This window comes from Salvelinus fontinalis, chromosome 27 (assembly GCF_029448725.1).
Source record: "Salvelinus fontinalis isolate EN_2023a chromosome 27, ASM2944872v1, whole genome shotgun sequence".
Classification (NCBI taxonomy): domain Eukaryota; kingdom Metazoa; phylum Chordata; class Actinopteri; order Salmoniformes; family Salmonidae; genus Salvelinus; species Salvelinus fontinalis.
This window is the reverse complement of record NC_074691.1, coordinates 17,118,214-17,143,283: the sequence shown is the minus strand read 5'-3', so window position 1 is coordinate 17,143,283 and position 25,070 is coordinate 17,118,214. Positions and strand designations below refer to the sequence as shown.

Genomic DNA, 25,070 nt, shown 5'->3' with positions numbered 1-25,070 from the left:
CAGACTTGATTTACAATATAGGGTCTATCCTTTGCAGTGGGGTAAAGTACTTAAGTAAAAATACTTTAAAGTACTACTTAAGTAGTTTTTTCAGGTATCTGTACTTTACTATTGATATTTTTGGTAACTTTTACTTCACTACATTCCTAAAGAAAATAATGTACTCTTTACTCCATACATTTTCCCTGACACTCAAAAGTACTCGTTACATTTTGACAGAAAATGGTCCAATTCACATACTTAAAGTATCAAGAGAACATCCCTGGTCAGCCCTACTGCATCTGATCTGGCAGACTCACTAAACACATGCTTTGTTTGTAAATGATGTCTGAGTGTTGGAGTGTGCCGCTGGCTATCCGTCAATACAAAAAAAACAAGAATATGATTCCGTCTGGTTTGCTTAATATAAGGAATTTTAAATGATTTATACTTCTACTTTTGATACTTAAGTACATTTTTGCAATTCCATTTACTTTTGATACTTAAGTATTATCAAAACCAAATACTTTTAGACTTTTACTCAAGTAGTATTTTACTGGCTGACTTTCACTTTTAATTGAGTCATTTTCTATACAAGGTATCTTTATTTTTACTCAAATATGACAATTTAGTACTTTTTCCACCACTGATCCTTTGGATATTAACTGAAGTGCAATCAGTAAAAGCAATGTAACCGCTTTGGTTGTTGTGCTTCACGCCAGGATATCATTCACTAACTGCACAGTGGACAGCATTCTTTCAGAGGAGATAGACAACAGTTGAAAGGGTCATGTGAAAACGAGTGCTATTTATTACTCCATGTGGTCTTTGCGATAGTCATATCCATCCACTGAGGAGGACGTGCAGCATCTGTGGTGCTACAAACATAACCCCGAGGACATTGGAGATATGTTAAGATTTCACCATCCACGACTTCACAGGCTTGATTCACAAACAGACGAATAAGGGGAAACATTGAGACATACAGTGTGCGCTGTATAGGCCTATGCCATTAGGTGGGTTGAGTAATTCTGAGTGATACAGCATTGTGAAAATGACTTATTCAGTCACATCACAAAAGGGGATTAAGGAAGGCTCTCTCTCATTTCATTAGCCTTATCTGCTAAGCATTCAATAGAAATAGTTTTTTCTGCATGCATGATTTTTTTGTCATTGAGCAGAGTGCAGTTTGCAGAAGCCACAAGTTGTAGGCCTAGATGTGACTTCTCAGACCATGATAGCTCTGGGCAGTTTGAATAAATGTCTTTTTGTTTACTAGATACAAGGGTTATGTTTTCAGACTTGGCTCCCTAGAGTTTAGTGCAACATCTAAAGTATAACTTGGTTGATATGATGATTGTTTACTAAATGTAAGAAATGGGTCCAGTGAGCTCCATGCATCCCTATTTCTACAGCCTCCTAGCAATATCCTATATGAGCACCTATGGCACATACCCTCCACATCTGGCAGCTTCATGTAGCCTGCTGTCTGTTTTACATTACATTGCCTGATTAAGATGGGTGGTGCTCAATCCATTATACAATGAATAGGCTCCAGTGTGCATTCAAGTATGCGGCATAGTTTGGATACTCCACTCACGAACGAGAATCAAACTCTTCGACTGCAACCTGATTCACTTCTTTGGATTATATGGATAATACGCCTGATGACGTCCTATTTTATCCCCGTTGTGGTTATGGATTTCAGTTGCATCCAAAGATGAGGCCGCGAGGTTTCCTGTTTTTACACTCTAGATGGGATGTGTTTAATTCCGTAATGAAGTCAACACATGACACTATTGTAGATGACTGAACGCAATGATTCAGCTGTGGTTGATTTACTCGCAGCGGTAGTTTGGAGGCGCCGCGCATCACCAAAGCGCTCTACTGAGAATCCCCCACCAGGACGACGAAAACAGGCTGTGAAGAAAACAGGCTGTGAAGAAAACAGGCTGTTACACGGAGTGCAATCTCTGTCCAACCGGTGTACCATCACAAGAACACTTACAAAGTATTTGCTACAGTTGGTTGTCGGTTCTTTATTTTTAATTTTGCGGAAGGAGGCAGTTGGACAGTATTATTTTGGCGGAAAGTGAACGGAACTACCGGGAATGACTGAAGACTTGTAAAGGCAAGTCATTTCTACTAAGACTCACTCACATTGTTATTATTATTCTATATTATACTATCATTATTGTGAGTCTTTGTGGAAGACTTAGATTTATTTTCAAAACAAAAGTTGAAAAAATATTGACATGAATGTGCAATGTAGGCTATTCAGTTTGTTTCTCGTAAAAATGTTGGACAGTGTACAAACCTCGCTCAATGCGCTTTCAAGAAGCGGGAATGTGTTGCATCGATTTAGTCTTTATTATAGGCTACATCATTATCACTTCTGCAGATATTTTTGGTAAATCAGTCATATGAGAGCCAACAATGCATTGTATAGACTACTATAGCACCAGTATAATCCCTTCCCACTGGGCAAAAACTGGCCGACTCGACTCAACGTTATTTCACGTGATTTCAACCAAAACAATCAATGTGATGACCAACGTGGTGAACTGATTGGATTTACTAAAAGGTCACCATCTTAAGTGCATATTGTTAGAACTTTCTGTAATAGATTTCTAATAAGTTCAACCAAAACTTAATATAATCAATTATACAACTAACAGCATTTATGAATCCACAGATGCTTATTCTGCATTACACGCAAGGGGTATAGTGCATTCGAAGTAAGCAGAGTACAAATTATACAGTGACATTCAGGGGTCTCTTTTTTCACTGGAACTCCTATGTGTCCACGACAACAATTTATGGGCCTAATAGTAAATATGTAATTTAACGGTAAAAAAGTTGTACCTTTTAATGAGGCATGAACACAACCAGTTACGATGTTTTCATCTGATTGTCAAACAAATCACTTCAAAAAGTAGGTTACCTGCGCATGATCCGCCACTCCAAAACAATTCCAGAATTCAAAAAGTGCACTGTGCACCTGCCATTTGTTGAATGGTAAGAGACATCTGTTACAAAACACCAAAAAGTGTAATGACATTCTGCGATTGTCATTAGGTCTACACTCAAATTAATTGATGTGTCTTGCCGACAAAATGACCTTTTTGTAGAAAGAAAAGTGGGTACACCTGAAATCCATGTGCAGCATCACAACAAAAAGATTTACCCTACACATTAGCACCTTCTTCGGTTGTCTATCTACGTCCGATTCCGATAACACGCGGCAAAGACACAAGTTGGCAAAGTCCAACACATGCCACACCACAACATATAACAGCAGATGAGTCGCAGCGGTGCGGATTGCCTCCCATTGAAATTAACTTATGCCAGAACGCATACAGTTTGACACAGTTGGTGTACAAGAAAGCCTCATGTCCACCAGATGTGTCAACTCTTTGTGTTCAGATGGAAGTCATGCCTTGTCAATGGAGCAGTCCACAAAACTGTGTTGGGGATGCCGCACTAGGCTGCGCTGCGTTCTGTGTACCGCATGCGTTCAATATTTTCAATTTGTGCGTCGCTTTACCGTGCAGTGGTACAAACGGAAGTTCATAAACAGTCAAGCTAGCTAGCTGTCTAACTACAAAGCCAACCATTTTGCTAGATAGCTTAGCTAAGAAATTACCAGCACATAGCTTCCACTTTCCAGTTTTGTTATTTAACAGTCAACTGACCATGTAATCCAATTTTATTGGTGATGTGTCTCCATGCAGCATTTTTAGCATGGCAGTCCCGATAGCAATCTGCGCTTTGGTCGAACACGGAAGGAAACCCAGAGACGGCGAAAATAACCTTTTCCATTCTGCAGCCTTGCGAAGCACATGTGCATCAAGTATGGAAAATGCGGACTAGACAGAAAATGTGCAAGGCAAAACACCTTGCGCATCTGGTGTACATAATGCGTCACGACGCGTGCACACAGGTTATTGCTGTACGGTACTTTTTACGTAGTCGTATATATAATGCATGCATTCATAATACATTGCAGGTGGAAGACCTACTCTTAAAATAGCTATATGATGTCTGCAGTGCACATATGACTCTGGAGGGAAAGTTGATGCAGAACTGCAGCATCATATTTGGAGATAATCAAAACAGCACAGCACTATATATACAGGATCAGTTTGGATACACCTACTCATTCAAAGGTTTTTATTTATTTTTACTATTTTCTACATTGTAAAATAATAGTGACGTTATTTATTTTTACTATTTTCTACATTGTAAAATAATAGTGAAGTTATCAAAGCTATGAAATAACACATGGAATCATATAGTAACCAAAAAAGTGTTAAACAACAGATTCTTCAAAGTAGCCACCCTTTGCCTTGATGACAGCTTTGCACACTCTTGGCATTCTCTCAACCAGCTTCACCTGGAATGCTTTTCCAACAGTCTTGAAGGAGTTCCATATATGCTGAGCACTTGTTGGCTGCTTTTCCTTCACTCTGTATTCCAACTCATCCCAAACCATCTCAATTGGGTTGAGGTCGGGTGATTGTGGAGGCCAGGTCATCTGATGCAGCAGTCCATCACTCTCCTTCTTGGTCAAATAGCCCTTACATTTACATTTACATTTAAGTCATTTAGCAGACGCTCTTATCCAGAGCGACTTACAAATTGGTGCATTCACCTTATTACGCAGCCTGGATGTGTGTTGGGTCATTTTCCTGTTGAAAAACAAATTATTGTCCCACTAATTGCAAACCAGATGGGATGTTGTATCGCTGCAGAATGCTGTGGTAGCCATGCTTGTCACGTTCCTGACCTGTTTTCTCTTGTTTTGTATTTATTTAGTATGGTCAAGCGTGAGTTGGGCGTGTTGTCTATGTGTTGTTTTCTATGTTGGGGTTTTGTGTGTTCGGCCTGGTATGATTCTCAATCAGAGGCAGCTGTCAATCGTTGTCCCTGATTGAGAATCATACTTAGGCAGCCGGGGTTCACGTGTGTGTTTGTGGGTGTTTGTATCTCGTGTCAGTGTTCGTGCCACACGGGACTGTTTTCGGTTTGGTCACGTTTATTGTTTTTGTATCTTGAAGTGTTCATTAAATAATGACCACTTTCCACTCTGCGTCTTGGTCCGATCCCTAAACCTCCTCTTCAGACGAAGAGGAGGAAAACAACCGTAACAAGGCTGGTTAAGTGTGCCTTGAATTCTAAATAAATCACTGACAGTGTCACCCACACCATGACACCTCTTCCTCCATGCTTCACGGTGGGAACCATACATGCAGAGATCCTCTCTTCACCGACTGCGTCTCACAAAGACAAGGCGGTTGGAATCAAAAATCTCAAATTTGGACTCATCAGACCAAAGGACTGATTTCCACTGGTCTAATGTCCATTGCTCGTGTTTCTTGGCCCAAGCAGGTCTCTTCTTCTTATTGGTGTCCTTTAGTAGTGATTTATTTGCAGCAATTTGACCAAGAATGCCTGATTCACACAGTCTCCTCTAAACAATTGATGTTGGGATGTGTCTGTTACTTGAACTCTGTGAAGCAATTATTTAGGCTGAAATCTAAGGTGCAGTTAACTCGAATGAATTTATCCTCTGCAGCAGAGAAGGAAAGAAATTCAACAAATATATTTTTTACAAAGCACACCTGCTAATTGAAATGCATTCCAGATGACTAAGATTGGCATCTTACCATTCAAACAATGAATCTGGTTGAGAGAATGCCAAGAGTGTGTAAAGCTGTCATCAAGGCAAAGGGTGGTACTACACTTTTTTGTTTACTACATTCCATATGTGTTACTTCATGGTTTTGATGGCTTCACCACTATTCTACAATGTAGAAAATAGTAAAAATAAAGAAAAACCCTTGAATGAGTTGGTGTGTCCAAACTTTTGACTGGTACTGTTTATCAGCTGTGGCCACAGACACAAATCTGATTAAATATGCTCATTCATTTATTTTCAGGAAATATCTGGTCCATGGAAGTTGCATTGTTTGTAACAATATAGTAGCAGTGAGATGTGGATATATTATCTTTACATATTTTAAAGGTAGTTTTTAATCGCAATATCAAATCACTTCTGGGTAACAATTAAATACCTTACCGTGATTGTCTTCCATTAAAATGGTCAAAAAGATAAACAATTTACTTCTTAGCAAAGAGAAATTTCTCAATCACAAACTTTTGCAAGGACTTTCTGGGAGTGGTCTTAATGTGGAGGGTAAAACTGAAAACTAGTTATTATTAGCAGAGAGGTTTGGAACTCTCTTTCTTATTATCAAACATCTGGTTTTCCATGTGTTTGATACAATTCCATTTAATCCATTCCATCCATTATTATGAGCCATCCTTCCCTCACCAGCCTCCTCTGATGTCTCCCCTGTGTTTAATTCTGCCCTTTATATACACCTGCAAAAGCACCAAAGGGAAGGTGGAAGTGTAGTCATTGTACTTTCAGATTACTGAATGTTTACTGTGACTGATGCAGCAATGTCATGTTCTGAAGTCTTCCTCATTCAAATGGAGCCCCATCAGGTATGTTTCTCCTCTTATTGTTCTTGTCGAAAGACCAAATTGTACATAATCGATGATCATCCATCTCCACAGAGGATCATTAGACGAGACGTCGTTAGACCACAATATCACGTTGATTGGGTTTCTGCTGCTATGGTGTCCTCAATCAAACTGCACAGACTACTTCTGAAAAATCTTGCATTGAAATCCATAATCCATGTGGCAACTTGCCCCCACATTCTATCTCTAACCTCTATATAACAGCTCCAATCTGAAGTAGTTTAGCAGTCAAAGCAGTCAACACTATGTATGCTGTGGATGGCTATAGATGTTTGTCCCCATAGACAGCAACCTGGTCTCAGAACATTTTGTATTATTCTGTAAGTAAATCCAAGACACTCCATTTAGTACGATATGTCACGTTTGGTATGGGTACATAAGACAGATGGTTACTTAAATGGTGTGTCTCGGATGTACTTTGAAAATTCTGATGTATGACAGAATTCTCAAAGTACATCACAGTCAATACTTCATCATGCAATTCACTGGGTTTGATTAAACATCAAGCATACAGTCCTGATTATTTTGTTGAATACCAACAATCACCTGTAACTTCAGGTCAAGAGATGTATAGTGCAGGCAGCCAATCAGAGAAAAATAATACATCCACAACGCACATTTGACTAACATGGTCTTAATCTGTAAACTCCTCATTTAATCTTATATAATTATTCATGAATTTACCGTAGCCTATTAAAGCAAGCAAATGCATTCCAGATTCAAGTCAGCCACAGTAGCCTGCAGGGGGTAGGAGCACCTGCCTAAAGTTATATGCTATAGGTCATACACAGGGATGACCTATAGTCATCGCCCCCACACTTACTCATAAATCCCCCTCCCAATTCACTGAAGGAGCTAATTTATGTGTGCCTATAGGTTACTCCTTTGCCTCGTGCAAAATCTGGTCATGCAGAAACGAGAGACCAAATGTGTGACTTTTTATGAAAATTTGGGAATAGTTGGCCAATCAAACATTTCTGGTTGGTCTCAAGGAATGTAAAAAAGTTTGGAAGGGAGACATTGAAAATCAAATTGAGAGAAGTAGCAGAAAATATGTTGAATGAGCAACTAATAAGCATGGAGCGCCTCACAATTTTGACGAAATTATGTTATATCTTTCAGTCTAATATTGCTATTTACTTACTTTGTAGATCTTCATCAGAAGCAACTTTTTGTAGGTAGTTAACTGTCTCCAATTTTAGCTGGAATTGAGACCGAAAGGATTTGACAGTGATTTGTTGACGAAATGACATTGGCCTACGTCTCGCCTTGCGCTGCGCTGAATATCAGATCTTAACAACGATTGGATAAGTGTTTAACATCTCCAGTACCACATCCTTGTGATATACTGTTTAATTAACTTGTCAAAAGCGCAACGTGACTGCAAACAGAGACAAGATGACGAGATGCTCATGTTTCCGCCCTAACAATGGGAGTTGTTATCCCAAAGGCGGGAAGGCAGTGGACCAGCTTAGGTCCAACATAAGACAGTAAAAATGCATTGGGCTTATTTTGGACAGATTTTGAATTTGTTGATCAAATGCCGGACATGTGGTCACCCTAGGTGAGATGGTGCAGTGTGTGGAGGGAGCGATAGCCAAGGACAGTAAGCAGGAAACTAGACTGAACCCCATGGTGACTAATCTGGGATTTATTCTTCATGGCCAAGTGTTTGATTAAATTCTCTCTCTTATCGCTGTCTTCCATTAGAGGCAATATACAGCACTGAACATCATGGAGGTACAGACTGATAATTCAAGACATGATTGAGTTTTACGAATGCAGTAATAGAATGTGAGCTAGTAATCAGGTGTGTTACTGCTTTTTCTTTTTTGTTTTGGCTCCCCAGGAAGCGGCTGACACTCCTAATCATGGCTCTGATAGGAAATGAAACCTCAGCTTGCCCCGATTATGTTCCCCATTACCTCCTGGCGGGCGACCCTTTTGCCTCCAAGCTGTCCAAGGAGGCCGACATCGTGGCTGCTTTCTACATCTGCATCATAGGTAAGTGTCAATAAAGTACAGGGATGTAGACTGCATAGGGAAGTAGACTCATCAATAGACTCACTCATATCCTCTGCTCAATCATCTCCCTTGAGACATAGCCTAACCGGTCTTCACCTCAAGGAGAGCCATTCTGATTCGATTATGTTTGCAATCAATTGTGATTCATCAAGGTTGTCCATTGTGTACCGATGTAGGATCTTAATTTGATCACCCTGTTGCAGGACACCTTTCCATTTTAAACTTGTAGTGTATTTGAGGTTTAAAAAGGCTTCGAAAGTTTTACATTTTCCACTTGATTTTCCCTTATGAAAAATGTATCAACCGCTACAAAAATGTCCATTCATTATAATCCACATAATAATTCAAATTTTCCTGCTAAGAGACTGGCTCAAATTAAGATCCTACATCCAGTGCTTGACTTGGGCAGGAGCTCACCAGAGCTGAATACTGCTTATGCTCCTCTTCCTCCTATAGAATAGAATATTTGCTCAAAACTATTCTGGAGCTCATGCACCTAGATATAAACAGTACCGGCACCCAAAATGAGTACCGGGACATATTTCAGCCCAAGTCAAGCACTGCCTATATCTGTAAGACATTGTACATTCAAAATGTATTTGAAAAGGGATAGAAGATTATATTAATTTCAAATGTAGAAGATCCGATATTCAGTAGCTTTTCAGCTTTGCTTCAATTGATAGCAATAATCTGGTTGTAATGATTCCACATACTTTTCCATCACTCATTGCACCTTTTCAAAGACGATAGAAAGTTTAATTTATAAACGTACCCCTCTCCTCCTCTATCAATTTGTGTGTGGACCAAAGGGAGATGTTACGTGGACAACATGAAGAGTACTGTAGCTGTTGCCTACGTTACAGAGAAAGTGGATAATATAGACATACATCTACTGGATAACCTGCTATTATCAGCTATGTGGCACATTGACATGAAAGGACGTTAATAGAACACTCAAGAGGTGGCTGTGTATCAGCAGTTAACATGCAGTTAGAAAGAGATGCCCGTCTCCTTATATACAGACAGACTCCCCACTGGAAACCAAGGTGTGTTTCTCCTCTAAAGGGTACAGTAGTAATTACAGGTTATTTATTTGGCTAAGTTGTCTAGGTTGGCTAGGTTGCCTTGGAAATGGAAACCCTCTAAAACGATTAAAATGAAATTTTGACAGCAATGTATCACACAAATGGTGATGGTTAGTGGTTAGTCTATTAACAGGTTAAATGAATTCTAATGTGCCCCTGCCTTTCTATAAATGTAATCACATTAAGAAAGGTTTGAATGTTCATGCTAATTAACACAGTTACAGGACATACTGTACACAAACTGATCTATGACAGCCTCCAGACATGTTGACTATGGGCTCCTGAGTTGTAAAGGCCACTATTTGGTCTGCCAGACTGCACGGGCATAGGGGACTGCTTTTATGGCTAGGGGTTCCGCTAGCGGAACGTTTCGACAACATCCGGTGAAATGGCAGAGTGCGAAACTCAAATATATATATTTTTAAATATTTAACTTTCATACATTCACAAGTGCACTAAACCAAATTAAAACTTAACTTCTTGGTAATCTAGCCACCGTGTCAGATTTCAAAAAGGCTTTACGGCGAAAGCAAACCATGCTATTATCTGAGGACAGCACCCCATCAAACAAACACATGACAATCATAATTCAACCCGCCAGACGCGACACAAAAGTCAGAAATAACGATATAATCCATGCCTTACCTTTGAAGATCTTCCTCTGTTGGCACTCCCAATATGTCCCATAAACATCATAAATGGTCCTTTTGTTCGATTCATTCCGTCTTTATATCTCCAAAATGTCCGTTTATTTGACGCTTTGATTAAAAAAAACACCGGTTCCAACTCGCGCAACATGACTACAAAATATCTAATAAATTACCTGTAATCTTGATCTAAACATTTTAAACAACTTTCCTAATACAACTTTAGGTATTTTTTAACGTAAGTAATCAATCAAATTTAAGACGGGATAAACTGTGTTCAATAGCGGATAAAAACAAAGTGGATCGAGCTTTCAGGTCACGCCCCAACCACAACAGTACACTAGACTAGACCCTCGTTCTGAACAGCCCTACTTCTTCATTTCTCAAAGGAACAACATCAACCATTTTCTAAAGATTGTTGACATGCAGTGGAAGGGATAGGAACTGCAAGCAAGTGCCTTAGAAATCTAGATCCACATAGAAACCTCTTGGAAACACTGTCACCTAAAAAAAAAAATCCTGGATGGTTTGTCCTCGGGGTTTCGCCTGCCAAATAAGTTCTGTTATACTCACAGACATAATTTTAACAGCTAGAAACTTTAGAGTGTTTTCTATCCAAATTCTACCAATTATATGCATATCCTAGCGTCTGGGCCTGAGTAGGCCCAGAAAATACCGCCCCCTAGCCCGAAGAGGCTGTTCAGAAGCCAGACTGCACGGGGCATAGGAGACTCCTGTTAGAGGCTGTTCAGAAGCCAGACTGTACGGGGTATAGGAGACTCCTGTTAGAGGCTGTTCAGAAGCTCTCTGTTGATTAATGTTCTGGCATCCTGATTGGTCAACAGCTCTGATGAGCTTTCATTGTGGGATATCATGCTATATGATCACCAGGTTGTTTGATCCGTCCGTCAATCAAGAATGTTCTTCTATCAACCAATGTTAATCAACATACATTATTGTGGTCATTCAAGTACATAACACTTAAATGAAACCTTAGGAATTTGAATGTTATGATATAAAATGTATTCGAAGGATGTGCTTAGATCGATTATCAACAGATTGATTTAGGAGAGGAAGGTACTGTAAATGGAGTGATGTTTGCTCAACATCAAAGCTGAATACATCCTACTTTGAAAATGCATTTTAATGTAGACATAGCTTTAGCTACTGGATGGAAAAATGTGAATTCAGGGATAAAGTTCCATCTTTTTACTGTTGGCGTTTTCTGCTGTATCCACCTCATTTCTGCATGCTTTTAAAACACGGAAGCCAAATGAGGAAACTATGGAGACAACTTCCTCTGTGCTTGTGCTTTATCATAACTCATATCTGCGCCACTAGAAATCCCTGCAATTGCATTATTCTGTTAGCTGATACATCCTGTCAAAATACCAGTAGTGGTGCGTGGGTAAAATCACTGGAGAAGCCATGCTAGAAAAAATATCCATATTACAACCTATGTTTTGTGATTTAAATTCACTGCTCAAAAAAATAAAGGGAACACTAAAATAACACATCCTAGATCTGAATGAATGAAATATTCTTATTAAATACTTTTTTCTTTACATAGTTGAATGTGCTGACAACAAAATCACACAAAAATTATCAATGGAAATCAAATGTATCAACCCATGGAGGTCTGGATTTGGAGTCACACTCAAAATTAAAGTGGAAAGCCACACTACAGGCTGATCCAACTTTGATGTAATGTCCTTAAAAAAAAGTCATAATGAGGCTCAGTAGTGTGTGTGGCCTCCACGTGCCTGTATGACCTCCCTACAACGCCTGGGCACGCTCCTGATGAGGTGGCGAATGGTCTCCTGAGGGATCTCCTCCCAGACCTGGACTAAAGCATCCGCCAACTCCTGGACAGTCTGTGGTGCAACGTGGCGTTGGTGGATGGAGCGAGACATGATGTCCCAGATGTGCTCAATTGGATTCAGGTCTGGGGAACGGGCGGGCCAGTCCATAGCATCAATGCCTTCCTCTTGCAGGAACTGCTGACACACTCCAGCCACATGAGGTCCAGCATTAGGAGGAACCCAGGGCCAACCACACCAGCATATGGTCTCACAAGGGGTCTGAGGATCTCATCTCGGTACCTAATGGCAGTCAGGCTACCTCTGGCGAGCACATGGAGGGCTGTGCGGCCCCCCAAAGAAATGCCACCCCACACCATGACTGACCCACCGCCAAACCGGTCATGCTGGAGGATGTTGCAGGCAGCAGAACGTTCTCCACGGCGTCTCCAGACTGTCACATGTGCTCAGTGTGAACCTGCTTTCATCTGTGAAGAGCACAGGGCGCCAGTGGCGAATTTGCCAATCTTGGTGTTCTCTGGCAAATGCCAAACATCCTTCACGGTGTTGGGCTGTAAGCACAACCCCCACCTGTGGACGTCGGGCCCTCTTACCACCCTCATGGAGTCTGTTTCTGACCGTTTGAGCAGACACATGCACATTTGTGGCCTGCTGGAGGTCATTTTGCAGGGCTCTGGCAGTGCTCCTCTTGCTCCTCCTTGCACAAAGGCGGAGGTAGAGGTCCTGCTGCTGGGTTGTTGCCCTCCTACGGCCTCCTCCACGTCTCCTGATGTACTGGCCTGTCTCCTGGTAGCGCCTCCATGCTCTGGACACTACGCTGACAGTCACAGCAAACCGTCTTGCCACAGCTTGCATTGATGTGCCATTCTGGATGAGCTGCACTACCTGAGCCACTTGTGTGGGTTGTAGACTCTGTCTCATGCTACCACTAGAGTGAAAGCACCGCCAGCATTCAAAAGTGACCAAAACATCAGCCAGGAAGCATAGGAACTGAGAAGTGGTCTGTGGTCACCACCTGCAGAACCACTATTTTATTGGGGGTGTCTTGCTAATTGCCTATAATTTCCACCTGTTGTCTATTCCATTTGCACAACAGCATGTGAAATTTATTGTCAATAAGTGTTGCTTCCTAAGTGGACAGTTTGATTTCACAGAAATGTGATTGACTTGGAGTTACATTGTGTTGTTTAAGTGTTCCCTTTATTTTTTTGAGCAGTGTATATACAGTGGGGAGAACAAGTATTTGATACAATGCCGATTTTGCAGGTTTTCCTACTTACAAAGCATGTAGAGGTCTGTAATTTTTATCATAGGTACACTTCAACTGTGAGAGACGGAATCTAAAAAAATCCAGAAAATCACATTGTATGATTTTTTAAGTAATTCATTAGCATTTTATTGCATGACATAAGTATTTGATACATCAGAAAAGCAGAACTTAATATTTGGTACAGAAACCTTTGTTTTCAAATCACCTATGCTTAGTCTAATACTGTGACAACAAAAACATACAAAAAACTATTTAGTTCAATTAACTTAAGCTAAATATGATGTGGCTGTCGATGGTTCTGATTTCTGTGTGTTTGTGTGTGTGTGTGTGTTAAATCAAATAAACTTTGTCACATGCGCCTAATACAACAAGTGTAGACATTACCGTGAAATGCTTACGTACAATCCCTTAACAATGCAGTCCAAGAAGAGTTAAGAAAATATTTACCAAGTAGACTAAAGTAAAAAATTATAATAAAAAGTAACACAATAACAATAACAATTATGAGACTATATACAGGGGACACCGGTACCCAGTCAGTGTGCGGGGGTACAGGTTAGTTGAGGTCATTTGTACATGTAAGTAGGGGTGAAGTGACAATGCATAGATAATAAACAGCGAGTAGCAGCAGTGTACAAAAGGGAGGAGGGGGGGTCAATGTAAATTGTCCGGAGGCGATTTTGTTAATTGTTCAGCAGTCTTATGGCTTTGAGGTAGAAGCTGTTGAGGATCCTTTTGGTCCTAGACTTGGCGCTTCGGTACTGCTTGCCGTGCGGTAGCAGAAAAAACAGTCTATAACTTGGGTGACTGGAGTCTCTGACATTTTATGGGCTTTCCTCTGACACCACCTATTATATAGGTCCTGGAAGGCAGGAAGCTTGGCCCCAGTGATGTACTGGGCCGTTCGCACTACCCTCTGTAGTGGCTTACGGTCAGATGCCGAGCAGTTTCCATACGAGGCGGTGATGCAACCGGTCAGGATGCTCTTGATGCTGCAGCTGTAGAACCGTTTGAGGATCTGAGAACCCATGGCAATTCTTTTCAGTCTCCTTAGGGGGGAAAGGTTTTGTTGTGCCCTCTTCACGACTGTCTTGGTATGTTTTGACCATGATAGTTGGTTGCTGATGTGGACACCATGGAACTTGAAACTCTCGACCTGTTCCACTACAGCCCCGTCGATGTTAATGGGGGCCTGTTCGGCCCGCCTTTTCCTGTAGTCCACGACCAGCTCCTTTGTCTTGCTCACATTTAGGAAGAGGAGGTACAGGAGGGAACACGGAGTACAGGAGGGGACTAAGTACACACCCCTGTTAAGGATCAGCATGGCAGACATGTTGTGGCCCACTCTTACCACGTAGGGTCGACCCGTCAGGAAGTCCAGGATCCAATTGCAGAGGGAGGTGTTTAGTCTCAGAGTTCTTAACTTAGTGATGAGCTTCGTGGGCAATATGGTGTTGACCGCTGAGCTGTAGTCAATGAACAGCATTCTCACATTCTCAGCATTCTCACAAACTATATATTCTGCATTTGTCCATCACTAAGAAGACTTCTTCTCCATGTTGTATTTGATAAGTTGTGAACCTTGAATGAGCTGGGCAGTCTCATGGGTTAGATGGCAACCAAAGAGGAGCCAATTACTTAGCTGAACTTTGTATGCCACAATAACACTAAAGTTCTTCACAAAAATGATTTGAATACATTTAAATGGTTTGAAACTTGTCTGCCTGTTGAACACACATCCTCAGCCTTCTATAGGAATTTAACGACTGCATAGGACTATGTTTTGGATGACTGGCTGAGAATGCTTATTGAATTGTTTTATTTCTGCCTTTTCTATTCCAGACATTCTGAAATTCACTAAAGCATCCCATGTATGTAACTTTAGTCTTTCACTTTTCTCACCTTTTGTCCAGGTGAGAAAGGGCAGTGTGGAGTGCGATTGAGATTGCATCATCTGTGGATCTGTTTGGGGCGGTATGCGATTGGAGTGGGTCTAGGGCAGGGGTGTCAAAGTCAAATGGACGGAGGGCCAAATAAAAAATTTAGCTACAAGCCGAGGGCCGGACTGTTCGAATGTTCATTGAAAATTTTTTAAATGACGCATATAGTCTAGTGAACCTAATTGAACCTACTGAAAACCTAACAAATATATTCCAATATGATCAGATAAATAAAGCAATATTTTCTTATGGCTCTGTCAGTAATCTTTAATTTTCAACAGACACAAAAGACAAATTTCCTTTATATAAAAATCCCCATAACATGAACATTAAATGAAAGAAACCGGTATTCAAGGCACCATCAGTAGCCTATATTTTCTATTTTAGCAAAAGTGGGCTAAATTTACTTCAAAGAAAAAAACAATAATAGCAATTTTCTATCATCCACTCAACTGAAATATTTTTAAAATATAATTGGATTGAAATACAATAAAATAAAGTGCAAAAATCTATTAATCAAAAACAACACTTTGTTTAAGGAGAAGTAACATGCAGTGAAAACAAATATTAAACTTTAACTTTTAAACTTGAACTGAGTAAAAACTCTAAATATGTGATTGCACAGTAATGTTCACTTGTTTGAGGTTGAGGGTGATACTTGGTGGTGTCCCATCTTTTCCACAAGTTCATCAATGTTCGGGGTAAGGCTCTGAGCTGAGGAAATCCTCAGAATTGAGTGGAGGTGTTCAGCAGTAAGTCGACTTCTGTGTGATGTTTTGTTCAGGTTCATCAAAGAAAACAGTTGTTCACACAGGTATGTGCTGCCAAACATAGACAACGTTTGAGCAGCCTGGATGCGCAGCTGGGGCATTGTGTCGGGGAGGAAACGGGCGAACTCCGCAGCACCCACTGCCGCATATTTTGCCCTCAGTGCATCATTGCATTGGAGGTCAATCAACTCCATTTGGAGGTTTGGTGGTGAGCTTTCCACGTCAACAGCAAATGGGTTACCGAGCAGTTCCAACCTGCTTTTTTGTGCTTCAAAGTCAGCAAATCGGCGTCGAAAGTCAGCGGCAAGCATACCTATTTTATCAGCCAACTGTGCGCTCGGGAACGCACTGGTAGAGAGCTTCTCTTTCATGGTCTGGCAGCTGGGAAAGTGGCTCAAATTTTCTTTCCGCATCTGCGTCTCCCACAGAGTCAGTTTGGTTTTAAATGCCTTCACTGTACTGTACATATCAGAGATGACATGATCCCGACCCTGCAGCTGCAAGTTCATTGCATTCAGATGACTCGTAATGTCACACAGAAAAGCCATTTCACACAGAAACATTTCGTCTCGGAGTTGTGTTGTGTCTTTCCCTTTGCTGTCCAAGAACAGACAAATCTCCTCACGAAGCTCGAAACATCTTTGAAGCACCTTTCCCTGGCTTAGCCATCGCACCTCTGTGTGATAAGGCAAATCACCATGCTCCGTTTCTAACTCCGTCAGAAATGCCTTGAACTGGCGGTGATTCAAACCTTTGGCTCTGATAAAGTTAACTGTGCGCGTGATGATGCTCATTACATGCTCCATTTTCAAGGCTTTACCGCACAACGCTTCCTGGTGTATGATACAATGATAAGCTGTCAGCTCACCTGTCGCGTTTTCCTCTTGCATCTTTTCCCGTATCTTCGCCACCAGTCCGCTCCTGTGTCCACACATCGCAGGTGCTCCGTCGGTTGTCAAACCCACAAGTTTTTCCCAAGGCAGCTCCATCTCATTTACACATCTTGACACCTCTTCATACAAATCATGCCCCGTAGTTGTGCCATGCATAGGACGTAAAGCCAAAAACTCCTCTGTCACGCTTAGGCTGGAGTCCACTCCGCGGATGAAAATTGACAACTGGGCAATGTCAGAAATGTCGGTGCTCTCATCCACAGCCAAGGAATATGCAATGAAATCTTTTCCCTTTTTCACAAGCTGCTCTTTTAGATTGATGGACAACTGGTCTACTCTCTCGGCAATGGTGTTTCTGCTCAGACTCACATTTAAAAAGAGTTGCCTTTTTTCTGGGCAAACTTCGTCACAAACTTTAATCATGCAGTTTTTGATGAAATCCCCCTCCGTAAATGGCCGGGCTGATTTAGCGATCTCTTCTGCCAAAATAAAACTGGCCTTGACAGCAGCCTGGCCTTGTGATTTGGCTTTTTTGAACAGAGCCTGTCGAGATTTGAGGCCTCGTTTTAATTCCTCTGCCTTTTGTAGCCTTTGTTCCATGTCCATATTCTTGTTTTTGTCCGCGTGTTTCGTTTCATAATGTCGTCTCAGATTATACTCTTTCAGTACCGCCACACTTTCTCCACACAGAAGACACACAGGTTTTCCAGCTACCTCCGTGAACATATACTCCGACTCCCACCTTGTTTGAAACCCCCGGTTCTCAGTGTCCACCTTCCGTTTTGCCATTTTTGATGGGTATCTGAAAGTTAATTTTACTGTGATGCTGACGACTGCTGTGCCAATAAATATTGAAATGAAGCAGCCTACTGCTCGGTGCGTCACCGTTGCATTGTGGGAAATGTAGTATTGGTGCGTGTAAAAGATCTGCGGGCTGCCGGCTTGCTGCGGTCTGCGGGCCGGTTCTAATAATAAATCAAGATCATCCCAGGGGCCGTAAAAAACCTTCTCGCGGGCCGGATGTGGCCCGCGGGCCTTGACTCTGACATATGTGGTCTAGGGCGTCCGGGAGGATGCTGTTGATGTGAGCCATGACCAGCCTTTCAAAGCACTTCATGGCGACCGACATGAGTGCCACGGGACGGTAATCATTTAGGCAGGTTACCTTAGTTTCCTTGGGCACAGGGACTATTGTAGTCTGCTTGAAACATGTAGGTATTACAGACTTGGTCAGGGAGAGGTTGAAAATGTCAGTGAAGACACTTGACAGTTGGTATGCGCATACTTTGAGTTCACGTCCTGGTAATCCGTCTGGGCCAGCGGCTTTGTGAATGTTGACCTGTTTAAAGGTTTTGTTCACATCGGCTACCGAGAATGTTATCACACAGTCATCCAGAATAGCTGGTGCTCTCATGCATGCTTCAGTGTTGCTTGCCTCGAAGCGAGCATAAAAGGCATTTAGCTCGTCTGGTAGGCTCGCGTCACTGGGCAACTCACATCTGGGTTTCCCTTTGTAGTCCGTAATAGTTTTCAAGCCCTGCCACATCTGACGAGCGTCAGAGCCGGTGTAGTAGGATTCAATCTTAATCCTGTATTGACGCTTTGCTTGTTTGATGGTTCGTCTGAGGGCATAGCGGGATTTCTTATGAGCGTCCAGATTAGTCTCCCGCTCCTTGAAAGCGGCAGCTCTAGCCTTTAGCTCGATGCGGATGTTGCCTGTAATCCATGGCTTCTGGTTGGGATATGTACGTACAGTCACTGTGGGGATGACGTCGTCGATGCACTTATTGATGAAGCCGATGACTGACGTGGTGTACTCCTCAATGCCATGGGATTAATATTCCTTTCTGTGCTAGAAAAACAGTCCTGTAGTGTAGCATCCGCATCATCTGACCACTTCCGTATTGAGCGAGTCACTGGTACTTCCTGCTTTAGTTTTTGCTTGTAAGCAGGAATCAGGAGGATAGAATTATGGTCAGATTTGCCAAATGGAGGGCGGGGGAGAGATTTGTATGCATCTCTGTGTGTGGAGTAAAGGTGGTCCATGATTTTTTCCCTCTGGTTGCACATGTGACATGCTGGTAAAAATTGGGTAAAACTGATTTAAGTTTGACTGCAATAAAGTCCCCAGGCACTAGGAGCGACGCTTCTGGGTGAGCATTTTCTTTTTTGCTTATGGCCTTATAGATTTGATTCAGAGCGGTCTTGGTGCCAGCTTCATTCTGTGGTGGTAAATAGACGGCTATGAATAATATAGATGAGAACTCTCTTTGTAGCAAGGTCACAAGGTACTCTACCTCAGGCGAGCAATACTTCGAGATTTCTTTAATGTTAGACATTGCGCACCAGCTATTATTGACAAATAGACACACACCCCTCGTCTTACCAGAGGTAGCATCTCTGTTCTGCCGGTGCATGGAAAATCCCCCTAGCTATGTATTGCCCGTATCGTCGTTCAGGAACGCCTCGTGTAATATAAGATATTACAGTTTTTAATGTTGGTAGGATAATCTTAATCGTAGGTCATCAATTTTATTTTCAAATGATTGCACGTTAGCAAGAAGAACGGATGGCAGTGGGAGTTTACTCGCCTACGGATTCTCAGAAGGCTGCCCGATCTGCGGCCCCTTTTCATGCATCTTTTCTTCGCAAAAGGCGGGGATCTGGGCCTGTTCCAGTGAAAGCAGTTTATCCTTCTCATCGGACTCGTTAAAGGAAAAAGTTTCTTCCAGTCCGCAGTGAGTAATCGCTGTTCTGATGTCCAGAAGTTATTTTCGGTCATAAGAGACGGTAGCAGAAACATTATGTACACAATAAGTAAAAAAATAAGTTACACAAAACACAAAAAAAACTAACAAAATAACACAATTGGTTGGGAGAATGTAAAACGTCAGCCATGTTCTTCGGCGCCATCTTATGTGTATGTGTGTATGTGCGTGCAAGTAGAAAAAACATGTTGACTCACCCTACTTGTAGAGAATTGCGAATGCCATCCTCCTCTGTTTCATGTTGACAAAACAGTCTATGACCCTGTCATAGAGTACACACTATATTTTGTTGTCCTAGGCTACCTGGCTAAATTGCATGCCTGCTAGCCTAACTTCCTTTCATGGGCAACGTTAGCTAGTTAACATTAGCCTTCTACATCTAGCTACAAATTGAACTTACATCCTCTCATTCCAGGGGCACAATGTACTAATTTACGGTTGGAACAGAATCAACGTTATAATCATTGGCCAGTACGGAGAATTAAGTAAAGCCACAAGTCCAAATCCCTATCTCCATCCATGGCTAATTTACAAAAGGGCCAATTTTAGCTAGCTAGCCCCCGGTAATAAAAAACACAATGAGATGCAGCAATTCAAGTTGTTTCTGTCAATGACGTAATTCTCTTGATGTGATGTGAGAGCAGTGAAGCCAAATCCAAACTGGCGTCCCTTGACACTTTTTTTAGTGTGCCAGGACCATTCATTGTTGTGCTCACTCAGTTTAGCCCAACACTAGACTATTATTTTATCAAGGGACCCCAAATGCTCGCTGACTTCCTTGCATTCAATGCTACGGGCGGCAACAATGTCCTCCTCTTTATGACCAGACAGCATCAGATAGATGACCCGTTTCAAGAAACTAGGCATATGTCGCACATCACTACTTCACAGGAGAGACATTTTAACATTTTTTATTTAATTTATTTTTAATCAAAATTTCATGTGCCTTAATAACAAACGTGTAGGCATCTGTAAATACAAATACATTGTTAAACTGCGAGCCTAGTTTGTTTAGCCACGGAAAAGACAGGAACCCTGCTATTCATGATTAGCTGAGATAATGGATGGGCTGGGTTTGGATTGGTCTGCCATGTAGCACGCTTCTGTCTATAACATGAAAGGGGAAAGGGGGATACCTAGTCAGTTGTACAACTGCATGCCTTCAATTGAAATGTGTCTTCCGCATTTAACCCAACCCTTCTGAATCAGAGGTGCTCAGTATGTGTAGATAATCCTTGTTACCGCAGCTTTTTTCAAAGATCTAACGTTAGCCAAGGAGAACTGCAAAAGTGTTGCTACTGCTTTCTACATCATTGCTGCCCAGAATTTCAGGCGCTATTGACAAAGATCAGTGGGAAAAAGTTGTGATGGGCTACTTTCTGCACACGGTCAGTGTGAACCGGAGTGACTGACACAACAACGGCGCAAATAAGCTGTAGCTAGTTGTAAAAGATACGTTGCCATGAAGAGTTCATCTATCTTTACGGGTAAGAGTGTAGCTACATTTTCAGATGTTATGTTTCTATATGTTTTCTCTGAAAGTTGTTTTCTCTGAAAGAGTTGTCATTGCAAGTTAAGTGTACAAGACCATTCTATAAACCCCTCACAGTCTCTCCCGCTAGAAACAGTAGTACCACTAGCAATGCCATAAATTACCCCAAACGATTGACTGATTTTAATGTGTGTCAGGCCTCTCTATGGAATAGGAGATCATAAGAAAATATGACTGACCCAAAACTGGCACACAATAAACAACAGGCAGAGGTAACTTCCACATTGAGGCTCCTCGCTAACCTCCAAAGATGTGTGTACTTAGGTGTACTGAGCAGAGTCTGGAAGGTGGTGATGGGAAAAGAGAGAGAGGCAGGCAGCAGTGAACAGGGACATCCCATTCACCCTAAAGTGTCTAACAGAGAGACGGGAGATGCTTTGACATTAAAGTGATGAGTTGCTGTGTACAAGGACATTCGGGATATAAATGACATACAACTTCAGGTCTGCTTGGCATTTCTTGGTGACCTCAGTCCCACCAAACAGGTTCAGGACATTCAGACCATTCCTTTGTTTGCTAAAGGTTCTCCAAATGGTATTGTGGGAAGTTGTATTGGTTCTTCATAAAAACTTTTTTATTTTTACTTTTAACATTTAACCTTTATTTAACTGGGCAAGTCAGTTAAGAACAAATTCTTATTTACAATGACGGCTTACCAAAAGGCAAAAGGCCTTATAGGACAAAACACACATCACGACAAGAGAGACAACACAACACTACATAAAGAGAGACCTAAGACAACAACATATCAAGGCAGCAACACATGACAACACACTATGGTAGCAACACAACATGACAACAACATGGTAGCAACATAACATGGTAGCAACACAACATGACAACAACATGGTAGCAACATAACATGGTAGCAACACAACATGACAACAACATGGTAGCAACATAACATGGTAGCAACACAACATGACAACAACATGGTAGCAACATAACATGGTAGCAACACAACATGACAACAACATGGTAGAAACATAACATGGTAGCAACACAACATGACAACAACATGGTAGCAACATAACATGGTAGCAACACAACATGACAACAACATAGTAGCAACATAACATGGTAGCAACACAACATGACAACAACATAGTAGGAACATAACATGGTAGCAGCGCAAAACATGGACTTTTTTTTTTTTTTTTTTACATTGATCCTTTATTTAACTGGGCAAGTCAGTTAAGAACAAATTGTTATTTACAATGACGGGCTACCAAAAGGCAAAAGGCCTCCTGCGAAGACGGGGACTGCGATTACAAAACAAAAATATATAAATATAGGACAAAACACAAACCTCGACAAGAGAGACAACACAACACTACATAAGGAGAGACCTAAGACAACAACATAGCAAGGCAGCAACACATGACAACACACCATGGTAGCAACACGACATGACAACAACATGGTAGCAGCACAAAACATGGTACAAACATTATTGAGCACAGACAACAGCACAAAGGGCAAGACGGTAGAGACAACAATACATCACACAAAGTACCACAGCTGTCAGTAAGAGTGTCCATGATTGAGTCTTTGAATGAAGAGATTGAGATAAAACTGTCCAGTTTGAGTGTTTGTTGTAGCTCGTTTCAGTCGCTAACTGCAGCGAACTGAAAAGAGGAGAGTCCCAGGGATGTGTGTGCTTTGAGGATCTTTAACAGAATGTGACTGGCAGAACGGGTGTTGTTTGTGAAGGATGATGGCTGCAGTAGATATCTCAAATAGGGGGGAGTGAGGCCTAAGAGGGTTTTATAAATAAGCGTCGACCAGTGGGTCTTGCGACGGGTATACAGAGATGACCAGTTTACAGAGGAGTGTAGAGTGCAGTGATGTGACCTATAAGAAACATTGGTGGCAAATCCGATGGCCGAATGGTAAAGAACATCTAGCCGCTCGAGAGCACCCTTACCTGCCGATCTATAAATTACATCTCCATAATCTAGCATCGGTAGGATGGTCATCTGAATCAGGGTTAGTTTGGCAGCTGGGGTGAAAGAGGAGCGTTTACTTAAGAGGAAACCAAGTCTAGATATAACTTTAGCCTGCAGCTTTGATATGTTTTTTATTTTTATTTTATTTCACCTTTATTTAACCAGGTAGGCAAATTGAGAACACGTTCTCATTTACAATTGCGACCTGGCCAAGATAAAGCAAAGCAGTTCGACACATACAACAACACATAGTTACACATGGAGTAAAACAAACATACAGTCAATAATACAGTGAAAAATAAGTCTATATACAATATGAGCAAGTGAGGTGAGATAAGGGAGGTGAAGGCAAACAAAATATATTTATAAATAAATAAAAATATAAAAAGGCCATGGTGGCGAAGTAAATACAATATAGCAAGTAAAAAAAAAGAAAAAAAGTAGAGATAGTAGAGATAGAAAAAAGTAGAGATAGAAATAATGGGGTGCAAAGGAGCAAAATAAATAAATAAATACAGTAGGTAAAGAGGTAGTTGTTTGGGCTAAATTATAGATGGGCTATGTACAGGTGCAGTAATCTATGAGCTGCTCTGACAGCTGGTGCTTAAAGCTAGTGAGGAAGATAAGTGTTTCCAGTTTCAGAGATTTTTGTAGTTCGTTCCAGTCATTGGCAGCAGAGAACTGGAAGGAGAGGCGGCCAAAGGAAGAATTGGTTTTGGGGGTGACCAGAGAGATATACCTGCTGGAGCGCGTGCTACAGGTAGGTGCTGCTATGGTGACCAGCGAGCTGAGATAAGGGGGGACTTTACCTAGCAGGGTCTTGTAGATGACTTGGAGCCAGTGGGTTTGGCGACGAGTATGAAGTGAGGGCCAGCCAACGAGAGTGTACAGGTCGCAGTGGTGGGTAGTATATGGGGCTTTGGTGACAAAACGGATGGCACTGTGATAGACTGCATCCAATTTATTGAGTTGGGTTTTGGAGGCTATTTTGTAAATGACATCACCAAAGTCGAGGATTGGTAGAATGGTCAGTTTTACAAGGGTATGTTTGGCAGCATGAGTGAAGGATGCTTTGTTGCGGAATAGGAAGCCAATTCTAGATTTAACTTTGGATTGGAGATGTTTGATGTGAGTCTGAAAGGAGAGTTTACAGTCTAACCAGACACCTAGGTATTTGTAGTTGTCCACATATTCTAAGTCAGAGCCGTCCAGAGTAGTGATGTTGGACAGGCGGGCAGGTGCAGGCAGCGATCGGTTGAAGAGCATGCATTTAGTTTTACTTGTATTTAAGAGCAAATGGAGGCCACGGAAGGAGAGTTGTATGGCATTGAAGCTCGCCTGGAGGGTTGTTAACACAGTGTCAAAAGAAGGGCCAGAAGTATACAGAATAGTGTCGTCTGCGTAGAGATGGATCAGAGAATCACCAGCAGCAAGAGCGACATCATTGATGTATACAGAGAAGAGAGTCGGTCCAAGAATTGAACCCTGTGGCACCCCCATAGAGACTGCCAGAGGCCCGGACAACAGACCCTCCGATTTGACACACTGAACTCGATCAGAGTAGTTGGTGAACCAGGCGAGGCAGTCATTAGAGAAACCAAGGCTGTCGAGTCTGCCAATGAGGATGTGGTGATTGACAGAGTCAAAAGCCTTGGCCAGGTCAATGAATACGGCTGCACAGTATTGTTTCCTATCGATGGCGGTTAAGATATCGTTTATGACCTTGAGCGTGGCTGAGGTGCACCCATGACCAGCTCTGAAACCAGATTGCATAGCGGAGAAGGTATGGTGGGATTCGAAATGGTCGGTAATCTGTTTGT

General features: G+C 41.7%; 1 protein-coding gene across 1 annotated transcript in view; it reads left to right on the top strand.

Annotated features, from left to right (window-relative positions):
- The first annotated feature begins 7,378 nt into the window (after positions 1-7,378).
- Positions 7,379-25,070, top strand: part of LOC129825175 (opsin-5-like) — a 38,646-nt gene continuing 20,954 nt past the window's right edge. The window contains exon 1 of the mRNA XM_055885056.1: positions 7,379-8,535. Coding sequence (XP_055741031.1) covers positions 8,403-8,535 — 133 coding nt within the window. The 5' untranslated portion in view covers positions 7,379-8,402. The remainder of the gene's footprint in view (positions 8,536-25,070) is intronic.